A 26,772-nucleotide genomic window follows, 5' to 3' on the forward strand; every position below is an offset into this window, starting at 1 on the left:
ACTAGGGATACTCACAAAACAGGCTTTTTCTCAAAACGTGCAAACACAGGTTTCCTCCGAATCAAACAAAACAGGACAGAGCAAAACAGAACAGAAAATGCAGAACAGAAAATGCAATGAACCAGCAACCCGCAATACCCACAACCCACCCTTAAGAAGCCCACACGCAAATTAGACGATCTGCTCCAGCCAGTGCCAAGGGGGCGTGGCCACGGTGACCATGCTGGCCATGACAGCTTGTGCTCATTAATAAAGAGATAGTATCATCTAGTGGTATTTAAAACTATTTAACATGAGTGATGCATGAATGTTCAGCAGTTAGAGGACTTGTGATATATGTTCTGCATTTAATGAGTAGCAGAAAAAGACAGAGCCCACCAATAAAAATACTATTGGAAAAAGATTTGTATTTGTCACACTGTAGATTGCATGACATCCTTAACCTTCTTAAGGTTTCTTCATTTCCCTCATGCTGAGGTTTTTGAGTTCTTCCTTGCCCTCTTGAAGGTTTTAGATCAGGGTATGGTGTAATAAGTCTGGAGTTTGCGATAATCCATGGTCTGTGTAGCCCTTTTAGACTGCTTGTGATTAGGGGCTCTACAAATAAACATGACTTGACTTTGTTCTTTATGTATTTGTCTACCAGCAGCAACACAGACGGTCTCCACTTCCCTTTCAAGCCTATGAGTGAGAGTCAAAATCGACTGCTCAGCACTACTTTCTCCTGGACAGAGAGTGACATTGCAGCAGATGACAAAAATGGTGAACTGTAAATAAACATGACTTGACTTGACTATTTACATCTAAGTCACATACTAGGACAGCATTCAATGGAGGAAAAGTGAGGTTTAGATTGAATTATTAATTGGGTGGGGGGAACGCTCTGCTATTAACATCCAGGAGTACTTCCGCAAACACAAGTGTTGTGCGAGTGACGTCACATTTCCTCCTCTGCGCATGCGAATTAGTTGTGGCATTCATACAGTTGCATACAAGTCGGATTTAGTTGGAATTGGGAACCATCCCTCAAAAACATTGTGTTTCACCCAAAATATCAGAAATTACCATTTAGCTTTGCAGTGTGAACCAAGCCTTATATATTCCTTCATAGCTCCCCTTGAGTTTGTATAGCATGGTTCAGGTGTATAACTGCATTCATTCAACTGTAACATCAAACCTGAATCTGTTTTTTTCCCATTTTTTTTGTGAAAAATGTGTTATACCTAGAAAAGATCGCTTGTCATCCATGATCACACTATGTGTGGTTAGCTACAAAAGTGGGCTAACTGATAAAAGCATAATATTGAAAAACTACGGTAAACTGAAAATTTTAAGTTGACATTCTTGTTCTGACCCAGCCCGCTTGAGAAAAGAAAGTCTGTATCTGGCCCCAGAGCCAAAGTGAGTTTGACATCCCTGCAGTAAGACTTCACTTTCTCTCCAAAAATGTAATTCCCAAAATTGACACTGTTGAGAAAATTTGACGTGAATAATTTACTTCCACTTGTCCAATAGCTTAATGAACATTAAGCCATACCTGGCATCCATTTTTTATTCCCCTTAAATGTTTCTTTCCCATCCCTCAGTGACCAACAAGCTGCTATGCTTTTAGCAGCACTCCTCTTGCCTGCACTGGGTAAACACAAACATTTGATACATTGTTTGTCAAGTCACTTATCAGTGCTTGCTAAGCATCTGCATTTGAACCGTAGGCCTTCTTTAAACTCGAATAACAGCTTTCGCGCCAACTTTTTTCTGCACTTTAGAAAACTTGTGTTGCATTGTGTGAATATTCTAAATGACAAGCATGGAAATGAGGAATGAGGACAGGACTCTGCAGGACATAAATGGGTTGATCCTAAGAAGAAGTACTAAAAAGAGAGGGGAGGAGTAAAAACCTGCTCTGTGGTTTGCAGTCAGTGATGTGAATTTGATGTCAGTACACAGTCACAACTTCAGGCTGAGACACAAGGGATCGTCAGTCGGACTGTAACAGATCAGTGACTTTTCCATGCGGAAGAATTCAAATTTTTGTTCTTTCTTCAAAATTCGGAACTATCATTGTTAAATCAATACCAGGTAGGAGCATATATTTGATCAATTTGATAGATAAAAAAATATTTTGGGACAATAACCTCCAAAATGTTCAATTAAAAAAGTGCCCCTAATAGTACAGTGCTCTTCATAGACCGGGAAATATAATATATTAAATTGAAGATGCATACTTAAATTCAGGGTTCACAGATCCCTTAGCCACCAAGGTTGTCGGTGCACCACTTCCTTTGGTGTCTCTTGGGCAAGTACATCCTGGGCACATGGTTACGAATAGCAGGAGAAGCCCCCGGATCTTACTCAGATAAAGCACCTCCATAATCTGTTTGCTGTTGTTTTTCCGTATTAAGCGTCATCTTGCTCTTCAGAGAATACAAAGATTTTGGCATTGCTTTGAAATATAAACTATTGTTCTTCAAAGTATGACTATAACACACGTGACCTTTATTTAGTTTTAGATAATGGAATACTTGTTTCTCTAAAATGTTCTTTTATTGATCTTTTTCAACAACAAAAAATCTTGAAAATGCAAAATAAAAACGTGTTGAAAAGTTCAAACAATGTGTCTTAAGTAAAAATGTATTTTAGTGGTGATACCACATTTCATAAAAATTATTTTCTATCAAATACCTTTTTCTGAGCTTTCTTTCGATGCAACCTAGGTCTAAGAATAGTTTCGATTTCCTGTGCCTCATTTGACAAAATTATCTCACAAGGTACGGTTTTGGATGGTGTGCTATATAATCCAGTGAGCCTCATCGTCCAGAAATTATGTTTTTTTTTCAATCTATTTTAATGTTTAACACTGTTCTCTTTTCAAAATCCAGGTGAGGTGTATAAAAAGCTATATGAATATAAATGTAAGCTGTACGAATATGAATGCTTTAAACACAAATTGTGAGTAAAGAGATCCTTGGCAGGTTAATTTTAAAGATAAAGAAAAATCTGCCAAAAATGTAAGTCCAATAAAAAACAAGATTTTTTAAAAAAAGTTGTACTTTACAGTCTTTTTTCTGCATAAACTTGTTGATATTGTCATGGAAATGAGCCATCATGCTCCAAATCTATTTATAATGGTTCTGCTACAGAGATTAATCATTTTATGAATGCTCGCAAAAAATGTGTAAATTAACTCTAAGAAGAAAAAATGTATACTGTCTTCCGTATTGAACAGTGTTCCAACAGGTATTGGTAACAGGCTGATACCAGTCCATATTTCCAGATATCAGCAACTGCTATTGATTTTGGTACCTGCCACCATAACGGAGGGCACATATGACTGACATTCTTGATGTGCTCGTCAAGGATTTCTGGAGAAAATATGTACAATTGATTGACTGGATACAGTCTGTTTGTTACCCAACTGCAAAAAACAGTGTGAGGAATTTTATTTAAAATAATTGATATGATTTACCCTTGCAAAAAAATTAACAAACACATCAATGTAAAATGTACGTTGCGTTTTGCAGATCCTGAAACTGTAACGTGTTTATTTTAGCACTACACCTTGGTCAGAAGTTTCTGGTGTGAATCATTATAGCTAAATTTTACATTAACAAGTGGCATTTCACATTTGGGATTTATTATTTTATCAACTTTGAAGTTATTGAGCTCTCCCTACTGGTAAAAAAGACTTAATTTATTTAAAAAAAAACAACAATAGAAATGTGAATAATATTCAATAATACATAACCAATCATACAAAATGCATTCTTTAAAATACTCATAAGGTTTAAAATTTTGTATTTTTTTACATAATGTGAGGTTCACCAGGAGGGAGCTGACATAATTGTCTGCCAACTTGCTGCTTAGGGTACCCGTTGAAAAATGCAAAATCTTTTAGAAGAATAGGCAAGAAACACAAGAAAGAAATTATTTAGTTTGGCCACTTAAAGTCTCCGTTGTTCATATTTTTCCTTGTGCTTTGTGGCTCTCGCTTTCGGTAGTATCACACAATACAACAACATTTGGTTGGTTGGATCCCTTTAGCACTAGGGTTGTAGGAGTACCATTTCCCGTGATGTGTCTTGGGCAAGTACAGCCTGTACACAGGCGTCCCTCTCCAGGCCAACACATGTTCCACCCGTCGCGAACTGGGGAAATTTCGCGTGATGGGCGAACTGCACTACAAAAACATTTAGTGATCAAATATTCTCAAGTGCCTCTCTAAATAGTACATTTTGTCTTTAAAGCTTTCCAATAAATCAGAGGGCCATTACAATTTATTATATCTGTAAACATTTTGGTATTCTATGTAACTATTCCACCTTCTGGCATGTTTATTTAGACTTCCTTTAATTTGGCTTGTTTGTACAGGCTGTTTTAAATGTTACTGCAACATTGCTGTGGAAAATTTGTTTGGAAGTTCTGTTTAATAAAGTATTTAAAAAGAAGAGCTGGTGAAAATATCAATTATCTAAGAAAACATATTTTAGCTTTCTATATTCTTCACATTTAACCTCAATGTTATTTGCTCTATCTTGATATATTTGTGTTTGCTTTTGGAGAAATACTTCTAAAAAAGTTGCAAGTACACGCATTGTTACCGGTCTAGAAAAAAAGGAGGTGTTGAACAGTCCTACTTTTTATTAGATATTTGGGTGTGTATAGGGTGCTTTGAGTAAATTCTTATAAAAGTGCACATTTGAATGAAAAAAAAATGGAGTACGCAATTTTTTACCTTTTTTTTGTTTTTGTTTTTTAGAAACATTGAATCTCTTTGAATATTACACATCAGGTTTAAAGTAAATGAAAAATTAAGATAAACAATATAAATTTATGCTAGAAAACAAGCTTTTTTCCCAACTGCAATTGGTGCAATTTTAAAGAACAATGGAAAATTCAAACTTCCTAGTGTTTTTTTCAGTGTTAAAAGTGAAACGATTTCAATCACCAAGTAGTTTCTATCTGTACACACTACTGGTATCTGGCCTACTATAGTTTCATTTATAATGAGCATCACTGAAATGTGAATGCTGGGTCAAAGTGATGCATTCATACTCAGTGAGTGAATGCAGTCCTTTGAATGGACCGATCTGTTCCACAACACAATTGATTTGGCCCTGCAAGGCTGGTAGCATTCCAAACTGTACCTTATTCTGGGAAAGTACCTTTGAAATCCATCAGTTGCTGGCAAATTTCGAGTGTAACTAATTACAGTAATCCCTCGTTTTTTGCGGGGGTTGTATTCTAAAAAGTTCCTGGGATAGTCAAAACCCCAAAGTATAAACCTTTATTAGTTTGTTTCTTGAATACTTGTTTATACATTGAAACCAAACAACAAACCCAAATTACAAACTCAAACATTTAGTAAACAAGTAAAAGTACTGTACTTTAAAAAAGTTTTTTTTTTCACAAACACATTTAGTACTGTCAAATTATAAGGTGCTTTTGTTGTTCTATATTTCTGCATACGTTATATGACTAACTATTGAGCTGTTGTCAAGCTAAAGTGCTATTTTCAAACATCCAAGAGTAAAGTATTTATTTTCGATTAAAAGATTCTCTGATTCGCCCTATTATCACAGTTAATCCGTTCCATAACCCGCAAAACAAGTGAATTTCTGCAAAATAAAAATATACTGTATATCATAGGTCTATTATAAATTTCCCAAACGCGCTTTGGATTGGATAATGCAATGTTTCTAAATACTTTTCAATGATATACCAGCAGTGATATTTTACGTATTGTACTATCTGAATATGAACAAAATGTGCATATGCTAAATTTCGAAAGAAAAGAGTTTTCCACCAGTGATTTAGGATCTGTCACACAAGTTACTGCCCGTTAATGCCAAGATCGGACTCATTTTCGATGAGCTGGATGATGCTTTACACCAAAAAAAACAACAGCGACCAGATGATGAAGGTCCTGTATCTGAGTCAGATCCAGAGGCCTCTCTTGCTACTGGTAACCATGGAAAACAGTTCTGTGTCATGTGGGGGGTGCTAACCCCTATCCAATAAAAACAGCCCGGAGAAAAATGGCCGCCGCCAGGCTGTACTCGCCCAAGAAACACGACAGGAATTGGTGCCCCTATGACCTGGGTGGATAAGGGGTTCCTGAACCGTGAATGTAGGTTCATCAAGCTTTTGTTCGTACCTGTACAGCTTTGACCGCAACGTTATTGTCGAACAGGCAGACGCGGGCAGAATAGGGATAGGGCGACTGTTCAGCCAATGAGAATGCAAAACACAATGCACGATGAAAATTTGTAAAGTAGCAATACCACGAAGAGTATTCTGCCATAGATTGAGCAATTACTGGACTTATATTTTCTCAACAGGCGTCGACATGTTCGAGCATGTGCTATCATTTGGCCGTTCCCTGGTACGCCGAAAGTTGGTTGACCTCAGCAGTTTAGAGGAGTCCAAACTCTGCCGATGCCTGGGAACTGTGGACCTGATCGCACTTGGCGTGGGAAGCACCCTGGGAGCGGGTGTCTATGTCCTGGCCGGAGAAGTGGCGAAAGGGGACTCAGGACCCAGCATCGTAATATCCTTCCTCATTGCTGCCCTGGCCTCTGTCATGGCTGGCCTTTGTTACGCTGAATTTGGAGCTCGTGTCCCAAAGACCGGCTCTGCTTACCTTTACAGTTATGTGACTGTAGGAGAGATTTGGGCCTTCATCACCGGTTGGAACTTGATTCTTTCCTATGTGATTGGTGAGTAACTGACACATATTTATGTTTGTATGGTGTACATAATTCCTGTTTTGTTTTTTTGTTTTTCTCAGGTACTTCCTCAGTAGCCCGAGCTTGGAGCGGAACATTTGATGAGATAACAGGAGGACATATTGAAGTATTCTGTAAAACTTACTTCAGCATGAACTTTCCTGGCCTTGCTCAGTATCCCGATTTCTTTGCAGTCTGTCTGATTTTACTGCTGTCTGGTAAGAAAATGTATTTTCTCATCAACCAGATGATACACACAAATCAAACTATGAGTATGTTGTTTTTTTTACGTCTTTTCAACTAGTTTTTTCTTGGTGTGTGTTTAACATGCACCATCCATCACACATATTTATATTCGACAATACCAGAAAAGATGCCATAACTGACTTAATGAGCATGTAATCATCAGACATCTGCATTTCCTCCGACCCAAAAAGTGCAAAAGCAACATATGTAAATTGAATTAAATTGAATTAAAATGTGCTTCATTTGTGCTCATGCAGGTCTCCTCTCCTTTGGAGTGAAGGAGTCCGCCTGGGTTAATAAAGTCTTCACTTCAGTCAATGTTCTTGTCTTGCTCTTCGTCATCGTCTCTGGCTTTGTCAAGGGAAATGCAAACAACTGGAAGATAACTGAGCAATCTCTTGTAAATGCCACTATTCTTACCAGGTCATTATTACCTTAAGTTTGACATTTTTTTCTCAATTCACTGAGGAAATCAATGTATATATGTCATCTAAATGTACCAAAAAAGACCTAAACAAATTGACCCCAGGTAATGCTGAGGTATTTGCCCCATTGCCCTTTGATAAGTTTATAGTTTAAGAGACATTCAAAATATGAGTAGAATACATCAATTAATTTTGAGCTTGCAAAGAGAACAAGAGAGAACAAGACAAAATTCTTAAGATTTAAGATCTCCAGCCTGTTTTAGGACCTCTCGAGAACTCTCTTTTTATCTAAATCTGCCAGATTACAAAAAGTAGATTGACACTGAAGGGTGTGGGAAATCAAAGAACCGCAATAAGATTGTCAGACAGTGACAATGATGCGGTGTGCAAGCGCTCAATACCAGTCAAACTAACTTAACCCGGCATTGTAAGCAATCTTCTTTGCAAGTGTTCAATAGTCAAATAGAGAACCACAGTGCACAAGCACTCAATAATTGTCAAAACAACCACTTTGGCATTATACGTATTCTCTAGTGTTCATTTTACCTCTGGAAAGTGATGGGTCCGCGGGGACTCGCATGCTCAAAAATCTATGGGTCCCCAAAATTTTGTGTTATCGATGTTGAAATTTTAAATCGGCGACAAATATATAAATATATAGATCTATATATTCATTCAGTTTTAATCATCACAATTAATTGGTAATACAAAGCAGTTATCACTTCAAATTTTTCAGTTCACAAAAATATTGTACATTATACAAAATAATGTTGCTGAAGTATTAGTCTATATATTCATGCAGTTTTAATCCCTTCAGATTTTTCAGTTCATATATTCTTCGTGGTTTGCTGTCCCGCCAGTTTTAATGCCTTCTCTAGGTCCAATTGCAGCAACCGAATTTCCATAGCTAATTTGTGGTTTTCATTGTCGTGGTACCGATCCAATGTGCTTTTCTGAAAGTTCGTCTTGCGAAATGATTTATGCAATCCAGTTTTTTTGTCACGCTGGGTGCACGCATCACAGAACATGTAGCCTCCATTATCATCCTCCTCACAGCGTAACCAGGAATATAATTGATTCCATTTTGGCAGAAAAGTCCTTTTCTTGCTAGGAGTATTCTTTTGTTTATCTTTCGTCTAATCATTCGCTTCAAAACACATGTTTTCCTTGCCTTCGCGGTATTCTGAAGAATTTCTCCGCCGTTTTTTCGTGCCGGAATTATTGCTGTTGTTACCACTTTCTGTATTATGTTTCGACTTATTACAGACACTGAAGAAATTACCAATTTTTTGTTGATTTGCACCTAATACCAACTGTTTTTACGGAGGCATACTTCTCTTTCACTCGACAACGAACCAAAACAATGACGTCATCTCAAAGCAACGAGATCTTGTTAGTTGAGATCGGCGCGAGACCAAAACAGCAATGGTGGATCTGCCTGACGAAAAGCTTGGAGTGCGGTAAATCTTAAAAAAAAAAAAAAAGTAACCGGGTAACAATGACGATTTGGTGTCAAAAAAGTTGCGCCCCGGGGACGCACGTTGATTTGACACAATGCGTCCCCAGCAAAAATTATGCGTGTAGGACGCAGGGACGCAGGGACGCGGGCAAACAACAACACTGATTCTCTATTGCAAGCAATATACCATTCGTCCCCAAAGTACTTTATCTCAGTGCGTGCCACCAAGTACAAATGTTGTTTGATTATTTTCTAATCTAAAGCACAGTACCCCGAGTATTTAATGTTTTATAATTACATCACTGTATTTTCTAGGAACTTATCAGTGGTAGGCAACGTGACCAGTGGCTATGGGGTTGGAGGATTCATGCCATACGGCTTCAGTGGGACTTTGGCTGGAGCTGCCACTTGCTTCTATGCTTTTGTTGGCTTTGATTGCATTGCCACGACAGGTAAGAGTTTGGCCATGGGTTCTCAGTTGTTGGTTGACAGTTTTAGTGCCAAATTGCCTCATAAGTCGTTTTTAAGGTTTGTACACGAAAGTACTTGTTGCACGATTTATCGAGACTGTTTTTGTTGTTTGCCACCGCAGGTGAAGAAGTAAGAAACCCTCAGCGGGCAATCCCCATCGGCATTGTGGTCTCATTGACTGTGTGTTTCCTGGCTTACTTCGGTGTGTCGGCCGCGCTCACACTCATGATGCCTTACTACCTGTTGGATGAGAAAAGCCCTCTACCCATGGCTTTTGAATATGTGGGATGGAGCCCTGCCAAATATGTGGTTGCTGTAGGTTCACTATGTGCACTGTCTACCAGGTAAGTAATGGACTTTTCCCCCTCCAATTTTGTGAGTGTGCATGCTGGTCATCTTGCTGTTGAAATATATTCCACTAAATGGCATGTTATGGGTGAAATTTTTTTACATTTAAGTTGAAATGACTGGGAGAAATCTAAATTACCATTCATGTTTACCTTTCAAATAACGGCGGGTTTGGCTCTGAATTTTGCATCTGATGTGCAAACAGTGCTATATTTGTATGTATACAGGTGTGCGTTGTAAATGTGTTATTACCAGTACATATAATGCATATAGTTACTGTATAAATATACCGCATTTTTCGGACTCTAAGGTTTACCCCAAAAAAATTAGCCAGAAAATTGAAAGTGCGCCTTATAAACAAGAAATTACAGTGGATAAAATTGTAAATGCATAGTTGCAGTTAAAAGACACTGCATACAGTACGCCTTTCTGAATTAAGTAATTCATTTTAATGGTGGCACCAGATATAATAATGTTGTTTGATTTTTTTAAAAAATGTTTTTAATACATTAATACTTATAATCCAGCGCGCCTTATAGTAATGTGGTCATATAGAAAATATGGTAATTACAAAAATATGCATGTATAGTGTAGTTGAATAATGCAGATTTCCTCTATTGCAAAATTTAATTTCTGCCCAATTTGTAAGTCTTTTAACCAAGTTTCCTATTTAAGTTAGAATGATTATTAAAAAGGCACACCGGCATCACATTTGGCATGCTCAATGTTGAATTCCTTAGGTTTGATAATAAAAGTACAAATCTGTGAGGTAGGAGGGAGAGTTTCAATCCAATCATTCGAAAAAACTTACATTAAAAAAAAAAAAGCCACTTTTGCTTTTCACCAATGCATCTCTGACTGTGAAAGTGAGGGACATCTCATAACATTACATTATATGCCAAGCATTACCATAAAAACAGAACCCAAAGTAGAATGAGAACCACTTTCAAAAATTGCGCATCACAAGAACGTATTATTCACGAAATATGAAAACCTAAAATAAAACAAGGGTTGCCATTTAGCATTTTTTTAGAATTATTCAAATTATTACTCTCGTAACTGACTCCGTTTTTTTATGGTGGGTGTTTTATTTTTGTTGGCAGCTTATGTACGTTGTCTATCCCCTCTCCTTTTGTAATGTAGATATTAACATTAATTAAAAATAATAATAATTATTATTATTATTATTATTATTGTTACTGTTATTGTTACTGTTATTTTTATCTTTGTTCTTATTAATATTATTGTTATCTGCATAATTATAACAGTTATAATGAATAATTATTGTTATTTTATTATTAATAGTGAATCATAATAATCACAAAACAATATAATTATCATATCTTATATGGATAAATATAGGCACTACTTGAATATATTTGTTATTTCAGAAATGTACATCAAACTGGAACAAATTAGCACTAAGCCTCAGCCGAGAATTAGCTCTTCGTTCCTAAACGGTTGGGAGTCCAGACACCTTCAAAAATGAATTGAATCCTCTAAGTCAACATTTATAAGCAAGGCAAAATAAATACATGATCATAAATAAGTCTGAGTCTGATGAAGGCCCTGGAACAAAATGGCAAACCCTTCTGAAGCCCATCGTGAATTTTTTTCTCATTTTTTTGTGGTGGTTCAAGGTGATTATAATTTTTTATCAATTAATCTTCTGGTTGGAATTGACTGATTGTCCTTTACATTCATGTTATGGGATGTGCACTGCGTAGTTTTGGTTTGGATATTCTTTATTAAGTGATCACAAAATATTTGTGGGGGCAAAACAATGATTGCTCAATATAGGTGTGGACGGGTCCCCTACGTCCATGCCAAAACTACGCCCTTGTACAAATTTGGTCCTTGGCAATGTTAATATTTGGGGTCTATTGAGTTAATCGATTGGTGTTGTCTTCAAGTACAGTAAAATGTTATTTTAAGAATAGCATCAATTGGCGCTTTCCCTCCACCTAATTGGTGATATTTGTAGAGACAATCAGAAAAGAAAAGCACACCCTCCCACTGCAAAGATGTGATTGTGTTTCCTGTGTGTGCTTTTGGACTAACGTGTTGGTCTTGCATGTTTCTGCTGTCTCATCTCATGCAGCCTGCTGGGCTCCATTTTCCCTATGCCTCGTATAATCTATGCTATGGCAGAGGACGGGGTGCTTTTCAAAGCCTTAGCCCGAATCAATCCTAAGACGAAGACACCCCTTATTGCCACTATGAGCTCCAGTGTAGTAGCAGGTGAGAGTCGGGCAGTGTCCAGCTTTTCCACCAATCAACTGTGAAAGACGCTAGCCGTAAACTAAGAACACAACCTGTCAGCCCCACAAACCAGGCACGGTAGACACTATTGTTCAAAGGTTTTGGGTTGCTTAGAAATATTCTTATTCTTGATGGAAAAACAGTTTTTGGCATGAAGATAACATTAAACTGATCGGAAATCCACCCCAAACATTGTTAACATGGTAAATGACCATATTAGCAATGAATGTCTGTTTTTTTGGTCAAGATCTACATAGGTATGAGCAACCAAAACTACAGTGTTCTAATGGTGCATAGTGTTTGCTAATTGCATTATAAGAATAATGGATAAGAAAACATTTTTGCAATTATGTTAGCACAGCTGAAAACAGTTAAGCTGGTTAGAGAAGGTACAAAAAAGACTTTCCTTTGAGCTAGACGAGTATCTGGAGCATCACTTATGGGGGTGTGATTAAACTTTCAGAAAGGTAAAAAAAATAAAACTTTTATGTGAAACTAAACAGTTCATTCTTGTTCTATGAAATGAAGGCTATTCGTTTTGAAAAATTGCCCAAAAAAACGAAGGTCTCCTACAACGTGTTCTACTAGCTTCAAAGAACAGCACAAACCAGAGTGGAAAGAAAAGTGTCACTGCACAATCAAGAGAAATAACAAGCACATTAGAATCTTTAGTTTGAGAAATAGACGCCTTACAGGTTGCTAACTAGCGGTTTTCCAAAATAATACCCGCAAAACACCAGTGTCAACATCTACAGTGATGAGGTGACTCTGAGGCGCTAGTCTTCGAGGCAGAGCGGCAAAGAAAACGGCATATCAGAGACTGGCCTATAAAAGGAAGACATGAATGTAGGCAAAAGAACACAGACATTGGATAACTCATTTGATAAATAAAAGTGTGACTTTTTCATGGAAAACACTAAATTGCCTGGGTGACCCCAAACTTTCGAACGGTCGTGTATGTGTGCGAATTTTGATTCCATATTTTACATTTTGTTTTCATCCAAATGCTTTCACACTTGTGCCGGTGAAATGTGTCTTTTGGTCCATGTCCTCCACTTAACCATGAACCCTCTTCTTCATAGCCTATTGGGCGCCATGTTCCCCCTACCACGCATTCTCTTTGCCATGGCACGAGATGGCATTCTGTTCAAATTTATGTCCAAAGTGAGTAAGCGGCAGTCACCCGTGGCTGCCACAATGGCGGCTGGTACCACCGCGGGTAAGCAGCGAAGAACCAGGGACGCACGTTGCTAAATTTGTCCGCCTTCAAATCGTCATGCTGTGTCCGTGGTGGTGGCTGCATGTTTGTGTTTGTTTCCTGGAGTGCATGTATAAAAAACCACTAAACTGGAAACAGGAGACTTTTCCGTCTCAGATATTTACAGAATACACCAGGAGAAAGTCTTACCCTAATGGCAGAATTTTTACTCTTTTGAATGTAGCTAAAATTCTGGACTAAAGAGCGCACCTAATTAAAAGCCGCATGCAAAAATTGATGGAAAAAAATAAACTTAAACAGCAATATAAATTGACTAATTGATGTACATTACTTTAAAAATTGTCTAGTAGAGAAAATTAACACATTGTGCTACAGTTAAGACACTTGTTTGCTGACTGTGTACGCAGCCGTCAATCTTAATAAACTAGCGTAGCAATCAATATTAATTCAATTGGCATTAACATATACACAGCAGTGCGACAAAAAAAACCTCTACTGTACTCTGCTGAGTAAAATATCGAAGCCTGTTCAATCACAATAGCCTGTACACGTGCTGAGCCCTGCGACTAATCTTAACCTCTCCCATTCCTTCCCCACATGTCAATGTGATAGATAAGAGATCAAAAATTGATTCTGTTACTTTAAAAAAAAATCATCATCCTTAAATGCTCAAGTGTGTCGGCTGATTGAATATTGTAGTGTGACAGCAGGTTGGGTATATTATTCTTATTGGGCCGGAAACTGTGACGTCATATTAAGCTGATTTTTTAGTTACTCCTGCCATTTATCTGCGCTTCACTGAATGTCTTCACTTTGTCATTCAGAGCATTGGGCAGAAATCCCATCCCATGTGCTCTTACGATGCTTTGTTTTAATTAAACATTCACATTCCCTGGTCTGCATCAGTTCTAAGCCATCTGCTAGGCGGCAGCTGAGGTGACCCGCCGGGGTGAGGCTGGGTGTGCCACCGCGAAAATAGTTTCTATTTAGACTGTGTGCCGCTGTTACCGTTGCCCAAGTCACCTAAAAGTCTTACTGCTGAATCTAAGTCAAGTTGTAATAGTGTTGATTGTGTTGAGAATATCCACATGTATATTATGTAGTCTTTAATAATGACAGTAGGCTCATGTTGACTGGTGGGACTCTGATTTGGCTGCCCACCCCAACACACTCAGCTTAGAATAGTCCAAAACAGACAATTTGCACCATAGTGGTCATAAACAGCTGGTTTCATTCACAGCCAATGGAAATGGTTCCCTGTCTTATCTTTGAGTGCAACCTGAGAATTTACCCCTGCAAATGCTTTAGTATCAATTCTGCTGCATCATGGCAGTAAAAAAACGATATCAATTCCATGCAGCAACAAACAAATCAGACGCCACCCAATGTGGAGATGATGCCAGCTGGTTTAAATAATTCTCAACGAAATGTTTTGCATTTTTAAAGTTTAAACGTCTGCATGTTGAACAAAGTCTGTAAATGTGTGGTTTTGTTGTATTAAGGTGTTTGTTGTAATTTGCCGTTTTGGGTCAAATTTGTACACGAGCACGTGTTGTTATCTATGACTAATAATATTTTTTGACATGAAATGTGCTGTTTTCTTTCCTTGCTGTTTAGCGGCCATGGCCTTCCTGTTTGACCTAAAAGCTTTGGTTGACATGATGTCTATTGGGACTCTGCTGGCCTACTCGCTGGTTGCTGTGTGCGTACTGATTCTCAGGTGGGCACATTTCAAGTCAAGTCAAGTCATGTTTATTTGTATAGCCTTAATCACAAGAAGTCTCAAAGGGATGCACAGACCACATTTGCAATCTAAACAAACAACAAACTTTTCGGTCAAATATTTTCTGCTCGACAAGTCACAGGTATGTTTATTTTGTTAAGGGACAACTTGTGATGTAAGAGGCTGTGAATGTCACTGCTGTCCCCATGTGAAAGGGCTGTCTGAGGAAGTGTTTACTCAGTGCTCTAGTACTAAATAACTTTTATTATCCAGATTAATAATGCCAAGGAAGATAGTTTTTCTCGAAAGAAACATTTTTAGGGGTCACCTTATTTTATTTGTGTAAATGTCTCCTTTGCTGAAACAGCCACACTTAGAAACGTTATCAACGACAGTCGTTTTCTAACTAGCCAAAATGATATACTGTAACATATGGCTGAGCAACAACCAATTGCAGCCCACCTGTTTTCTAAAGCTTATGATTGGCTTTTATTTGGGAGCTGAACCACTGTGATGTAATTTACCGCTTTACATGGATTCTGTGATTCCATACCATTTTCTGTAAGCATAATAAAATCAAATGCATTGTGAAATTTCAATAAATTGTGTGAAAGGGACAGTTTGTAATTTTTGAACGCTTAATGTAGGAATAAATTAATACAAATTACGGTGACTCAAAGTGATCAAACCCAGTGCAGATAGTAGATCATGGATAATTCTGCTCATTAATAAATGATTTTTACAGGTGCGGAAACACAGCAAGAAAAAAAAATAAATAGAAAAGAGTGCAATTGTTCAACTCATTTCTCAAGTAATATAAAAATATAGTTAAAATATTATATCTTACAATATTTTAAAATCAATTCTGTGATGTTGTATGTAGTGTTTCTGTAGTAAAGTGGTTAACATATTCGCCTAAGTTCTGGGTTTGAGACCAGTCGGAAACATTTGTTGGCCTTGAGAGGGATGAGCGCCACCAGGCGTTACTTGCCCAAGACACACCACAGAAATTGGCGCCCCCAGAATCCTAGTAGTTAAGGGATCCACCCACCTAACGACCCAAGTCGTTTTTTTTAAGACGAGTAAAATAATCCTTCAATGAGCAAAATGATTTCATAAAAGCGAGTGATTACAAATTATTTGGCTCATCATTACTTAATCATTATATAAACCCAAACAAGGTTAAAAGCCTGATACTGTCTATTTTATACAACAGAGTGTATTTTATTAAGGGTAAACCTGATTAAACACACACAAAATGTTATTGTTGAACCCAGACCAATATACATAACGTCTTATCACTGGTATGATACATCTGCGCTGACCGCTGCACAGAGCGCAGAAAATTGACCCACAGACTTACAAAGTTTGCCTCACATCTCAAGTTACTGCTGCCAAGTGGAATTTATTAGTTGGGCATTCAGTAGAATTGATAGGATCTATTCTACTAGGAGAGCTGAAAGTAATGAAAGACCTTGCCCAAAGGGCATGTACCCTAGCAGGTAAAATTAAGATTCAGGGAATATTTGGAAATCCCTGTGTTTAACCTAACTCAACATTGAAGATGTTGAGGACGTGAAACTCTTGTTCCTTACTCTCATCGGAGAAGTTTGTGCTGGTGTTTTTATGTGGAATTTGAGCACACGGCTGAAGAAATGTCCGACCAACTTGTTGGAGATCAGACTGGTGCACTTGGTCCTACTTCTATGCCGTGATGCCCTCCTGGCCAACAGATTCACCAAATAGACCACCACCCTTGAAAACGCCTTGGAAAAGCTGAAAGCTGACTTCTACAACAAATTAATCGACAAGTTCGAGGTCCTTAACATCAAAATGGAAACTAATTCCTGACAGACCAGCTATACAGGTTTCATCGGATCAAGATTAAGTTTTGACCAGATATTAAACAAATACCAAATTTTAACCCAAACAATCAAAAATGAGGGGGAGACGTAAAGGCAAACATGAAATCGACATATGCTAAACATCTAGATTTTACTTATACTATTATTTCTCTTGTGTGATGATGAGACGGGATCGATTTTACTACAAATGCCTTGTTTAGGTCTCATTGCATGACAAAAACAATGTGAAAAGCTTCTGCTTTTTCCTCCCTGGCCTTTATTCCTTTCTTTATGAAAATTGATTATCAATTTTCAAGATGTTGATTTTCAACTTATTGTAACCTTGTATATGATGACCAGTGGGAAAAAAAATAAAAATGTCAATCAATCATTTAATCAACCAATCAATCAATCAATCAATCAATCTTTTTATCTACCGGTATAAGGTTTTTGGATTGTGGTTTGTTTATACCATGAGAATCAAAAAGGCAGACATGAAAGCTCCCTGTATGTGAGCCTCGTGTTATGTCACGTAAATACAAATTCATCCACTTAGGAGTATTTTGAAAATGCATGTACTGTGTAAATACATGTATTTTGCTTGTCATTCATCAGTTGAAAAAAAACCAGTGACCACTCGAACTCAGCATTGGATGAAACAGGAATCGAACCCGAAAACGCCCATTCCTAACCGCTTGTACATTAGGATTGTAGATGACAAAGGAAAAGGCATTAGATTTTTATCTCGTCATTACACTATTTTTTCACGGCACCACGTTGTGTGACGTAATGGAGCTTCATGGTAAAGAGGTCCGCCAAAAGACCGTTGTACAATGTGGTACCATGAGTAAAAATACTTTCATAATGATATGAAATCGAATACCTTCTTCTGTGTAATCTAAATCCCTTGTTGTCTCATTATTATCGTGAGGTTAATTTTATAAATGCTAAAATTGGGCCTGGTCTCGACAGTATCGCCAAATATTAAATTGGTCGGTGGCACAGAAAAGGTTGGCGACCGCTGCACTAAACTCTTGAAGAAGGCAGTGACCCCAGCTGCCTTTGGGCAAGGGGCAAGGTTCAACTTGTCTTGGTTGTCAAACAAACACTCAAATTGACACTGCAATGATTACTGTCTGTTTCTATCATTGCAAATGCCAATGCTAATCTAAAAATGTTGACCCGTAGGTATCAGCCAGACGGCGTTCTGCAGCGGCGAGGGGGAAGCATCTGCACAAGGGACCGTCTGTCTTCTGAGGAAGCCGAGTGCGAACTGACCGAATCCGAGTCCCACCTCAACACGCTGAAGGCGGAGGGCTCAGTTCTGCAAGCAGTTCTGCACCCACCATGCGCCCCCTCCGAGCAATCGTCCAGTGCCGTCAACATTTTCATTTGCGTGTTAGGTAGGCTACACGCAGCAAAATGCAATGCCCGGTCTCATTTTTCATTTAAAAAAAAATGTTTGTGTAAACACAGTGCTACTGGTGTGCGTGATCAGCTACCTGACCACTTATTTCATCGACTCCATTGTCGCTATCCAAGTTTGGATTCTGGTGGCGCTTGTGGCATGCATCCTCGCCTTTTGTTGTTGCGTTGGTGTCATTTGCAGACAGCCGCAGACCACTCACAAGGTTTCCTTCATGGTAAGTGCCGGCAGTCCAAAAGTTGTGCAACACAAAGGCATATTGATAGTTTATTTTGACGTCTCAATGGTATCGGTCAGACATACTGGAGGGCTCCAATTGACTTGGTTGGATGTTCTCACCAGGGGTTGAGAACCAGACAGATATGGCTCTTTTCATAAGTATTTCTGGCTCGGAGATCAAATTGACATGCAAACATTCTCTAAGGCATTCTAATCTTACTATATGCCAAGCCAAAGCAACATTGTATCTCAACTACAGTTTGCAGTCACCGTGTTACACCAACAGACCCTGTTTTTTGGCTGTACGTCTCCATTGAATCCTGTATATGGAGGCTCATTAACCTCCAAAGACCTGAGCTTCTTGTTTGATGTGCATTTATTTCCACACATGTGGACGCCAGGTCTTGGGAAGTTAAACAATGTATGTTCACTGTTGAGACACTTTATGATGAACAAAAAACTGTAAACACGCAAAAACACTAGCCAAGCCCCAGGATTATTATGATAGGGTGAGCTATAGGGGTGGAAAGTGGTAATACTAGGTGACCTGAATTCTAGAGTGGGTGATGGAACGGTTGAAAATATGATTGGTAGATATGGAGTACCATAAAGAAATGAGAGTGGGAAGAAATTGATTGAGTTACGCGTGGAAAATGAGTTGGTGATTGGAAATACATTGTTTAAAAAGAGGGACGTGAATAAGTATACCTTTGTCAGAGATGGTGGACAGAGCACTAATGGATTATATAGTGGTTAAGAAAGGGATGTTAAGTAGATTGTTGGATGTGCATGTTTACAGAGGTGAAATTAGTGGTATGTCTGATCATTTTTATGTAGAAGGAAAACTGAGAATAGATGGATCATGGAGGGCTAGTTATAAGAAGAGTGTGAGGAAAGAGGTGAAAATGTCAGAGTTGAAGAAGGCAGAAAAGGAAAGAGAGTTTAAAAAGAGGATAAGGGAAGAGTATGAACGGATTAGTAGAAGAGAAATGGAGAATGTGGAAATTGAATGGAAGTGATTTAAAAAGGAAGTGTTGAGGAGTGCAAAAGAAGTATGTGGAATGAGAAAAGTTGGTCGAGGTATTAGGAAAGGAAGTGAATGGTGGAATGATGAGGTATCAGAGGCTGTGACAGAAAAGAGACGTGCCTTTGAGGAGTGGCTGCATGATAAGAGTGGCGATGCGTATGAAAGATATAAAGTAAAGAAAAGGTTGGTAAAAGCGGCAGTGGAAGCAGCAAAAAGGAAAGCAAATGATGAATGGTGTCGAAAAATAGGAGTGAACTTTGTGGAAAGGAGAAAAGTGTTCTGGAATGAAGTGAAAAGAGTAAGAAACAGTGAGTCTGGAAAGGAAGAGAAAGTGAAAGATAAGGATAGTAGATTGCTGGTTAGCGGTAGTGCAGTCAGGACGAGATGGGCAGAGTATTTTGAGGAGTTGCTAAATGTGGAGGATGGGAGAGAAGTGAGATTCGAGGCGATCGATGGTATGGAGAGTATGCCCGTGTTGGGTGATTTAAATGTGAAGCCTGTGGAAACATGGGAGGTGCAAGAGGTGTAACAGCAGAAAAAATAATAAGTTATATTACCCGGTCACTGGTGTTAAGTAACGGTGTTATTGATAAAGGTGCTATTAATAATGGCGTTAATCCCAACACTGACTATCAAGTGTTATGGTGTGGAAATGTATTTCTCCAAACAGGTTCCCTTGTTGCCATTTCTGCCCATTCTGAGCATATTTGTGAATATTTACCTGATGGTTCAGTTGAGTGGAGACACCTGGATACGTTTCTCCGTGTGGATGGCGATAGGTAAGTCTCTCGGTCCTTAGAAATAACCACATGAATTTTTTTCCAGAATGTTGCTTTTTTTTTAAATTTTGTAACAACATTTAAAAATCGTCCGTCTTTGGCATAAATGCTTTTACTTTGTGCGCATTTCTGAGCTTCATCAAGCAAATTATTTGTTTACTCGCACCCCGCATAAAAAGGAAAAGCTTATATTTTTTCAGTTAGTATGTTTTAAGGTTTATATGTAGGTAAATTCATTTTCATAGGTTCCGTTGTTTCATCTCATCTCATCAGCTACACCGCTTATCCTCAGTAGGGTCGCAGGGGTGCTGGAGCCCATCCCAGCAATCATCGGGCAGTGGGCAGGGGACACCCTGAACTGGTTGCCAGCCAATCGCAGGGCACACGGGGACAGACAACTCACTCGCTCATTCATACCTAGGGACAATTTGGACCGGCCAATTCACCTGAAATGCATGTTTTTGGAATGTGGGAGGAAACCGGAGTGCCCGGAGGAAACCCACGCAAGCACGGGGAGAACATACAAACTCCGCACAGGAAGTCTGGAGCTGGATTTGAACCCACGCAGGAGGTTCCCAAGACTTGAACTGTGCCGCACATGCGCTAACCAGTGCGCCGCCGTGCTGCCTTTCCGTTGTTTCATTTCAGCAAATTAAGATGACGGAAATTGATTCATGGTTACAGGGTTTCAATGTTGAATAAAGGAGCTCTCTGAATTGTTTATGGACAATTGCTCATTGAAATAAAAGACAAAAGGTCATGCGTCATTCGATTGTATGAAACAGTTAACCTGTAGAAATAAAAAAAAATATTGAAAATAATTTTAGCAGTTTGAAAACTTGATTTCAGTGACTTAAAGAGTGCTATATAAATGCAGAAAATTTACCATTTCACTCAAAAATGAAAATTTAATAAAATGAGTTCACCTTTATGGAAGTGAATAACAGCTGATCATTTTTTGTGTATTGCACACACATAAGACACAACTGGTGATGGGTCAGGAACCTTAAATTCTATCCATGCGCCAATACTTTGCAAAACTCCATAATTTAATTTTATCATGGTGTCCTTTACTGTCATGGTGTCCTCTAATCCGCTCACCTTACACCCACAACACACACATGCAAGCGTGCATATGTAAAAATAGAGCAGAGAAAATGTGAGGTCGGTAGTGCTTAATTACAAGGACATTATGTATAACAGTATTCTTTATTATTCGCGGGGGTTGCGATCCAAAAAGGACCCTCGATAGGCAAAATCCGCGAAGTAGAAACTTAACGTTTTTTCACGATTATCATACGTCTCCACTTGAAGGCGGATGGTGCAAGGTGTCAATGCGGCGAGTGTCGGCAAATTTGGGCATGCATGTGGGACTTCCCAAGATGCAGTGCCCATCAGTTGATTTTGTTTATTTTAATCAGAATTATTATTGTATTTTGTTTAACTCTAAATAAAAAGTTTAAAACAGGGGTCTCAAATGCTTTTCAAGCAGATAGCTACTTTTTGTTACTAATTAGTGCAAAGGGCTCCAGTTTCATATGTTTCTAAAATAACAACTTATCATAATACCCCTATGTTGTTATAACGTTAATTATTGAAAGTAGAATAAAATGAACTCATCAACCCCCCCAAAAAAATCATTTTACTAGAAAATAGGTCTGTTGGCTCCTCAACTGTCTTTAGGGGGCACTCTGATACATAAGGGCACCACATTGGAGATCTCCTGGGTTCTCCTAGAACATCATTGTTTTGTTCCACTGACAGATAATTTTTGCTCAGTTTTTCATTGTATGTTTGTCATTTTTGTAGGAAAACGTTCCAAAAAATATATTAAATGAAAATTACTGTAAAAATATTATGAATAGAAATAAAAACAAAACAAATATTATCTAAAAGGATGAACACAAATGATAAGAAAACCTTCATACATTCAATTTGGCCAACATGGTTTAAAAAAACAACAACATGAAATTCATTTTTAAATATTTTGACAGTCAGTGTGCCCTGAGAATTTTTAAGGGGAAAAATTCTGCCTTGGCTCAAAATGGGTTGAGAAACATTGCTTTAACCACTACCTGATATTAAAATTGGCCGTTCATTTTTGGGAATTTTAAGGACATTTTCAAAATAAAATAAGAAAAGTCACTTTTGTACATGTAAAAATAAATTCGGCATAACTTTTGATGCCCCTATGATGTCCTTCAAATAATAATTAAAGAATGAATCACTGCCAGTTGGTTTGCGGAATTCTCCTTTTCGGTCGTAGGGGGTCTGATCAGGGATTTAGCCTTTGTCCTGCCAGTGACAATATCAATTTATATTTCTTGTGCCAGGCTTCTTGATCTACTTTGGTTATGGTATGCGGCACAGCGTGGAGCGCCATCGTTTCATCCAGGACAAAAGCGGCAGTAGCACCAAGCAGGCGTGCACCGCCTATAACACAGCTAACAATCAGCGAGAGCAGTTCATCCACCCAGAAAAGACCAGTCACTTCTGAAAGTTCGAGTGTCAACAGACTTTAAAGCGAAACGCAGACAGGAAGGCAAAGTTGGGGAACTTCCATCAACGCGGGCCTTATTACATGCAGTCTACAAACATCAAGTCAGTATTTTAGCATCAGTGGTCACATGACAACCATGCCCACAGTATGACACTGGAGTGACTTTCCAAAAATTAAACTTTCGTTAAAACGGAGATGATTCTTTTATAGGATGTTACTTGTTACATTTATTTTAATTATGATTTTAATTCCTCTCTTCATTTTATGCCACATAACATCAGTGGCATGTGGTGAAGTTCATACCTGAATGAGACATAGCTTTACAAATATTGAAGTTTCATTTTATTCGTCATTCGTTTGGCAGAGCAAGAAAGTAATGGATAAACTGTAGCATTGAAAAACATGTTTATCAACAAATTCTATACACGACTCTTTTTGAATAAAACAAATATATGTGTAGTCGAAAAAAGTCCATGCTATGAGAAAAAAAAATATCTAGATGGCTTGTTTCTTTGCTGAAACTATCACAAATTTTATTATTTTGGGCTGAGGTGTGCGCCAAAACATAATTCTTGGTCTCACTATCACAATTTGCCATGAGGCAAGAGAATTGTTTGCCTCACTCTGCATCTGCAGCTAAACAGCACTATAATACGCAACATAGCAATTGTATTCATAGTATACATACTATAGCCTCCCCTGATTGCAAGTTACTGGATAAGATACAACGTGCGTGTTGACATCACGCTGATACATGCTCCTTTTTTTTAATTTTGAAAGTGGCTGATGTGACAAAGAGATGCTCAGGTGGAGTCAAATAATAGAATGCAATTAAAAGTAATAATATGCTGCACCATACAATAATCTCTTTTAAATGATTGATCTTGTTTTGAGTAGGGGAAATGTCATGTATTAAAAGAAGTTAGTTAGTGAGTTATCAGTACCCTGTATCAGATTAGTAAGTAACATATTTTCCGCACTATAAGGCGCACCTAAAAGCCTTTATTTTTTTCAAAAGCTGAACATGTGCCTTAGAATACAGTGCGCCTTATATATGGATCAATATTAAGTCGCAAAGTCTTGCAAAGATTTCCCCCCGAAGGCGAAGTAGTCCGTGGTGTATACTAGGATTTATATACCGGCGTTTCATTTCCTAACCAATGTGTCAATCATCATTTGAATCAGTCACTATTGGCTAAAGTTATTCGGAGGTAAAGGGGGCGGATCCTTTTTATCATTTACAGGCTCGCATAGGCTCAAGGGGCGAAACAAAGCCTGCAATTGGCCGAAAAAGATGAATGTGAATCACACTTTGGGTTGCACTACGGCATAGAGAAAACATTTTTTACTATTCTGTATTTGTAAATATTTTACTCTCCTGGATTTACTCCACTCACGGTTGTAAGAAGACCATGGTTACGTATCATTATTGAACGTGATGGCTGCAAGAGAACTTAGGTGAGCTATGCGGCTTTATATTTTCCCGGTATCTTGTTTTAGAACGATCTTGATGTTTCTGTGATGAGTCTATTTTTAAACTAAATTCAATTCAAAGTGTTTATTGCCATATGGACAGTAAAGAACCCTGTTTCCCTGCACAATAAAATTCTTACTTTGCTGTCCACACAGTGGCCAGCAAAAAACAAAATGGAAACTGAGAAATGTTTGGCATTTTTTGAATCCCAAGACCTTAACCTTCCGAAAGATATTTGGAACGATGCATTTGAGTGATTGGTGACATCGTACAGACACTGTTTCCGTGCATGTCTGAGACACGTATTTGCTTCTTTGCAAGCTTTCGGAATGTTAAGTGGGTAATAAGTTTGACTGAACTATCTGACTGTTTTGTCGACGTTCCCATTGTAGCGCCTTATAATCCGGTGCGCCTTATGTATCGAAAATATAGGACCAAAACTATTTTTTCATAACATTCATAACAAAAAAATTCAGTGATTTTGAAAAATTAAAATAAAAAATTGGTGAAGCTAAAGGAGAAAGAACTTAAACAGTGAACAACAAAACCATTTGATACATTTCTAATTTTATATTTCTTTGATGACAGGTGAGGCACTGCTTCACTTGCCTCCCCTGACTGCTGCACGTCACTGCATAGCTTATTTTTAGGTTTTGTGCTGTAGGTGACAACATTAGGGACACCTGCTTCACACTATGACCACAGAAACACTGACAATTCCAAAGCAAAATGTGTCCAAAACTGTGATAAGTGAATTAGTTTAAAGCACTTTTTATGCTTGTTTTTATTTTCTTCATGTTGCGCCATGCAAATATTTTTTTTAGATTGCAGTATTAGTTTAGAAAGCATACATGTGTTGACTCATGTAATTTTAAAAAAAAGACAAACTTAATTTCAGTGTTATGAGTTTTTATTCTTTGTTGTTGAGTCTTAACAGCATTTTTTTTGTATTTCAACTTTTACAGTCATGATGAACCATGTCATTAAGTCTTACTTTAATTGTGTTTGATTTGTATTTTTAAATACTTTAATAATGCTTTGTCCTATTAACACATCTTTTATTTAAGGGAATTAAAGAAACAGAGTTTATACACAAATGACAGTTGGGTGTTGTGTTTTTTTTTTTTCACAAAATATTCAAATTTTTTTTGTCTATGTGTCGTCCAAAACACATGTTCAGGCAATTTCAGAAAATCACACTGGTGTGTTTCCCAAATTTTTACGATTCAAAATAAGTAAATGAGTAGATGAAAGTTACCCTTCCCTAAACAAAAATAAAGTCATAATCTGACGGTAGATTATTCAGCACATTTTAAGTACAATCATCTTATTTTTCAGTTTTTTTTTTAATGTACCTTATATAAAACACTTTTGTCAATTTTTACGAGACACTCTTTCATGCAAGTAGCAAAATTATTATTGAAAAAAATAGCAAACAGAACATAAACATATAGCATGGAAAATTAATTATTAATTTAATTTGTCTTTAAAGGGCAGTCTCTATTATTTAGCACCTCTTAGTGGTAATAAAAAGTAATTTTAAAAAATCTTGATGTAGCAAAAATACATAAACTATGATATAAACAAAAACATGCATTCCACAAATTGTCCCTAGGTATGAATGAGCGAGCGTGTTGTCTGTCCCTGTGTGCCCTGCGATTGGCTGGCAACCAGTTCAGGGTGTCCCTGCCCACTGCCCGAAGATGGCTGGGATGGGCTCCAGCGCCCCCGTGACCCTACTGAGGATAAGCGGTGCAGATAATGGATGGAGAAAAAAAAAATGGATGGATGGATGATATAAGCAATCATTTCTTTGGAAATACTCGTATGTCCAGAAATTCGTATTTATCTTACATACCATGAGGCTCACCTAATTAGGGGGGCTGCCTGGATTGTCTGCAATCTTTCTTTTACGTGTACCCCTAAGAACCAAAAACCTCATAAAAGGCTGGGCAAAAAAAAGAGCAGAAAAATTGTGATTTTTGGTTACTTTAAGTCTCTGTAGTTGGTATTTTTTCTTGTGCTTTTTAACACTTGGTTTTTTTTTTGTAGCATGACACAATACAGCGACATCTGGTGGTGAACTAAGACACACTGCCCTTTTAATTCTTCGATTTAAGTTGATTTGCCTCACACACTATAATGTGTTTTATTGGCTTTTCATTACTTGCTTGTTCTACTCTTTGTTTATTGTTGTGTCCTACTCATATGTACAGCGACCTTGGGTGTCCCAAAACACGCTTCAAATACAATGTATCATCATTGTTATTATTGTTATTATTATTATTATTATTTTTATTATTATTACTTTTATTATAACTATTATTACTATTATTTGACTTATTTTACTATTTTTATGACACCCCAGTCATCGGCAAATTCACTGAGTTTTACTGTGATATTGAATACTTTTAAAAAATATTTCAGAATCTTCTAATTGACGACTACCTTGAAAACACTTCCACTCAGTAGAATACCCAACCCGTCAAAAAAATAAAAGAGCGGCATTAGAAATGATTTAGCACAGAAAAACATTACCATCTAGCGATACAATTAAAGTAGTACCACAGGCTCTTTAAAGTGCCTTTTTCCAAGTATTTTATTTTCGATACTTTAAACCTTCGT

General features: G+C 37.7%; 1 protein-coding gene across 2 annotated transcripts; it reads left to right on the forward strand.

Moving 5' to 3' along the window:
- The first annotated feature begins 1,936 nt into the window (after positions 1 to 1,936).
- On the forward strand, positions 1,937 to 25,244 carry slc7a2 (solute carrier family 7 member 2). Of its 2 annotated transcripts, none has more exons than XM_088344374.1 (12): positions 1,937 to 2,079; positions 6,339 to 6,716; positions 6,788 to 6,943; positions 7,229 to 7,394; positions 9,171 to 9,307; positions 9,448 to 9,670; positions 11,776 to 11,915; positions 14,773 to 14,875; positions 17,911 to 18,125; positions 18,199 to 18,365; positions 20,065 to 20,173; positions 22,507 to 25,244. In XM_088344374.1, the coding sequence occupies exons 2-12, from the start codon at positions 6,347 to 6,349 to the stop codon at positions 22,668 to 22,670; spliced, it is 1,950 nt and encodes a 649-aa protein (XP_088200500.1). In that variant the 5' UTR covers positions 1,937 to 2,079; positions 6,339 to 6,346; the 3' UTR covers positions 22,671 to 25,244. The 2 variants fall into 2 exon arrangements, with proteins under 2 accessions (XP_088200500.1, XP_088200501.1); XM_088344375.1 differs by lacking the exon at positions 11,776 to 11,915 and adding an exon at positions 13,019 to 13,155.
- The last annotated feature ends 1,528 nt before the right edge of the window (positions 25,245 to 26,772 follow it).

The sequence above is a fragment of the Urocampus carinirostris genome, chromosome 9 (genome assembly GCF_059441175.1).
Source record: "Urocampus carinirostris isolate Australia breed hairy pipefish chromosome 9, RoL_Ucar_1.0, whole genome shotgun sequence".
In the NCBI taxonomy this organism is placed as follows: Eukaryota; Metazoa; Chordata; class Actinopteri; order Syngnathiformes; family Syngnathidae; genus Urocampus; species Urocampus carinirostris.

Coding starts and splice junctions, on each gene's coding strand:
- slc7a2 (XM_088344374.1), top strand. CDS start 6,347: ATGTTCGAGCATGTGCTATCATTTGGCCGTTCCCTGGTACGCCGAAAG. Junction 6,717..6,787: donor GATTCTTTCCTATGTGATTG/GTGAGTAACTGA, acceptor TGTTTTTCTCAG/GTACTTCCTCAGTAGCCCGA. Junction 9,308..9,447: donor TGATTGCATTGCCACGACAG/GTAAGAGTTTGG, acceptor TTGCCACCGCAG/GTGAAGAAGTAAGAAACCCT.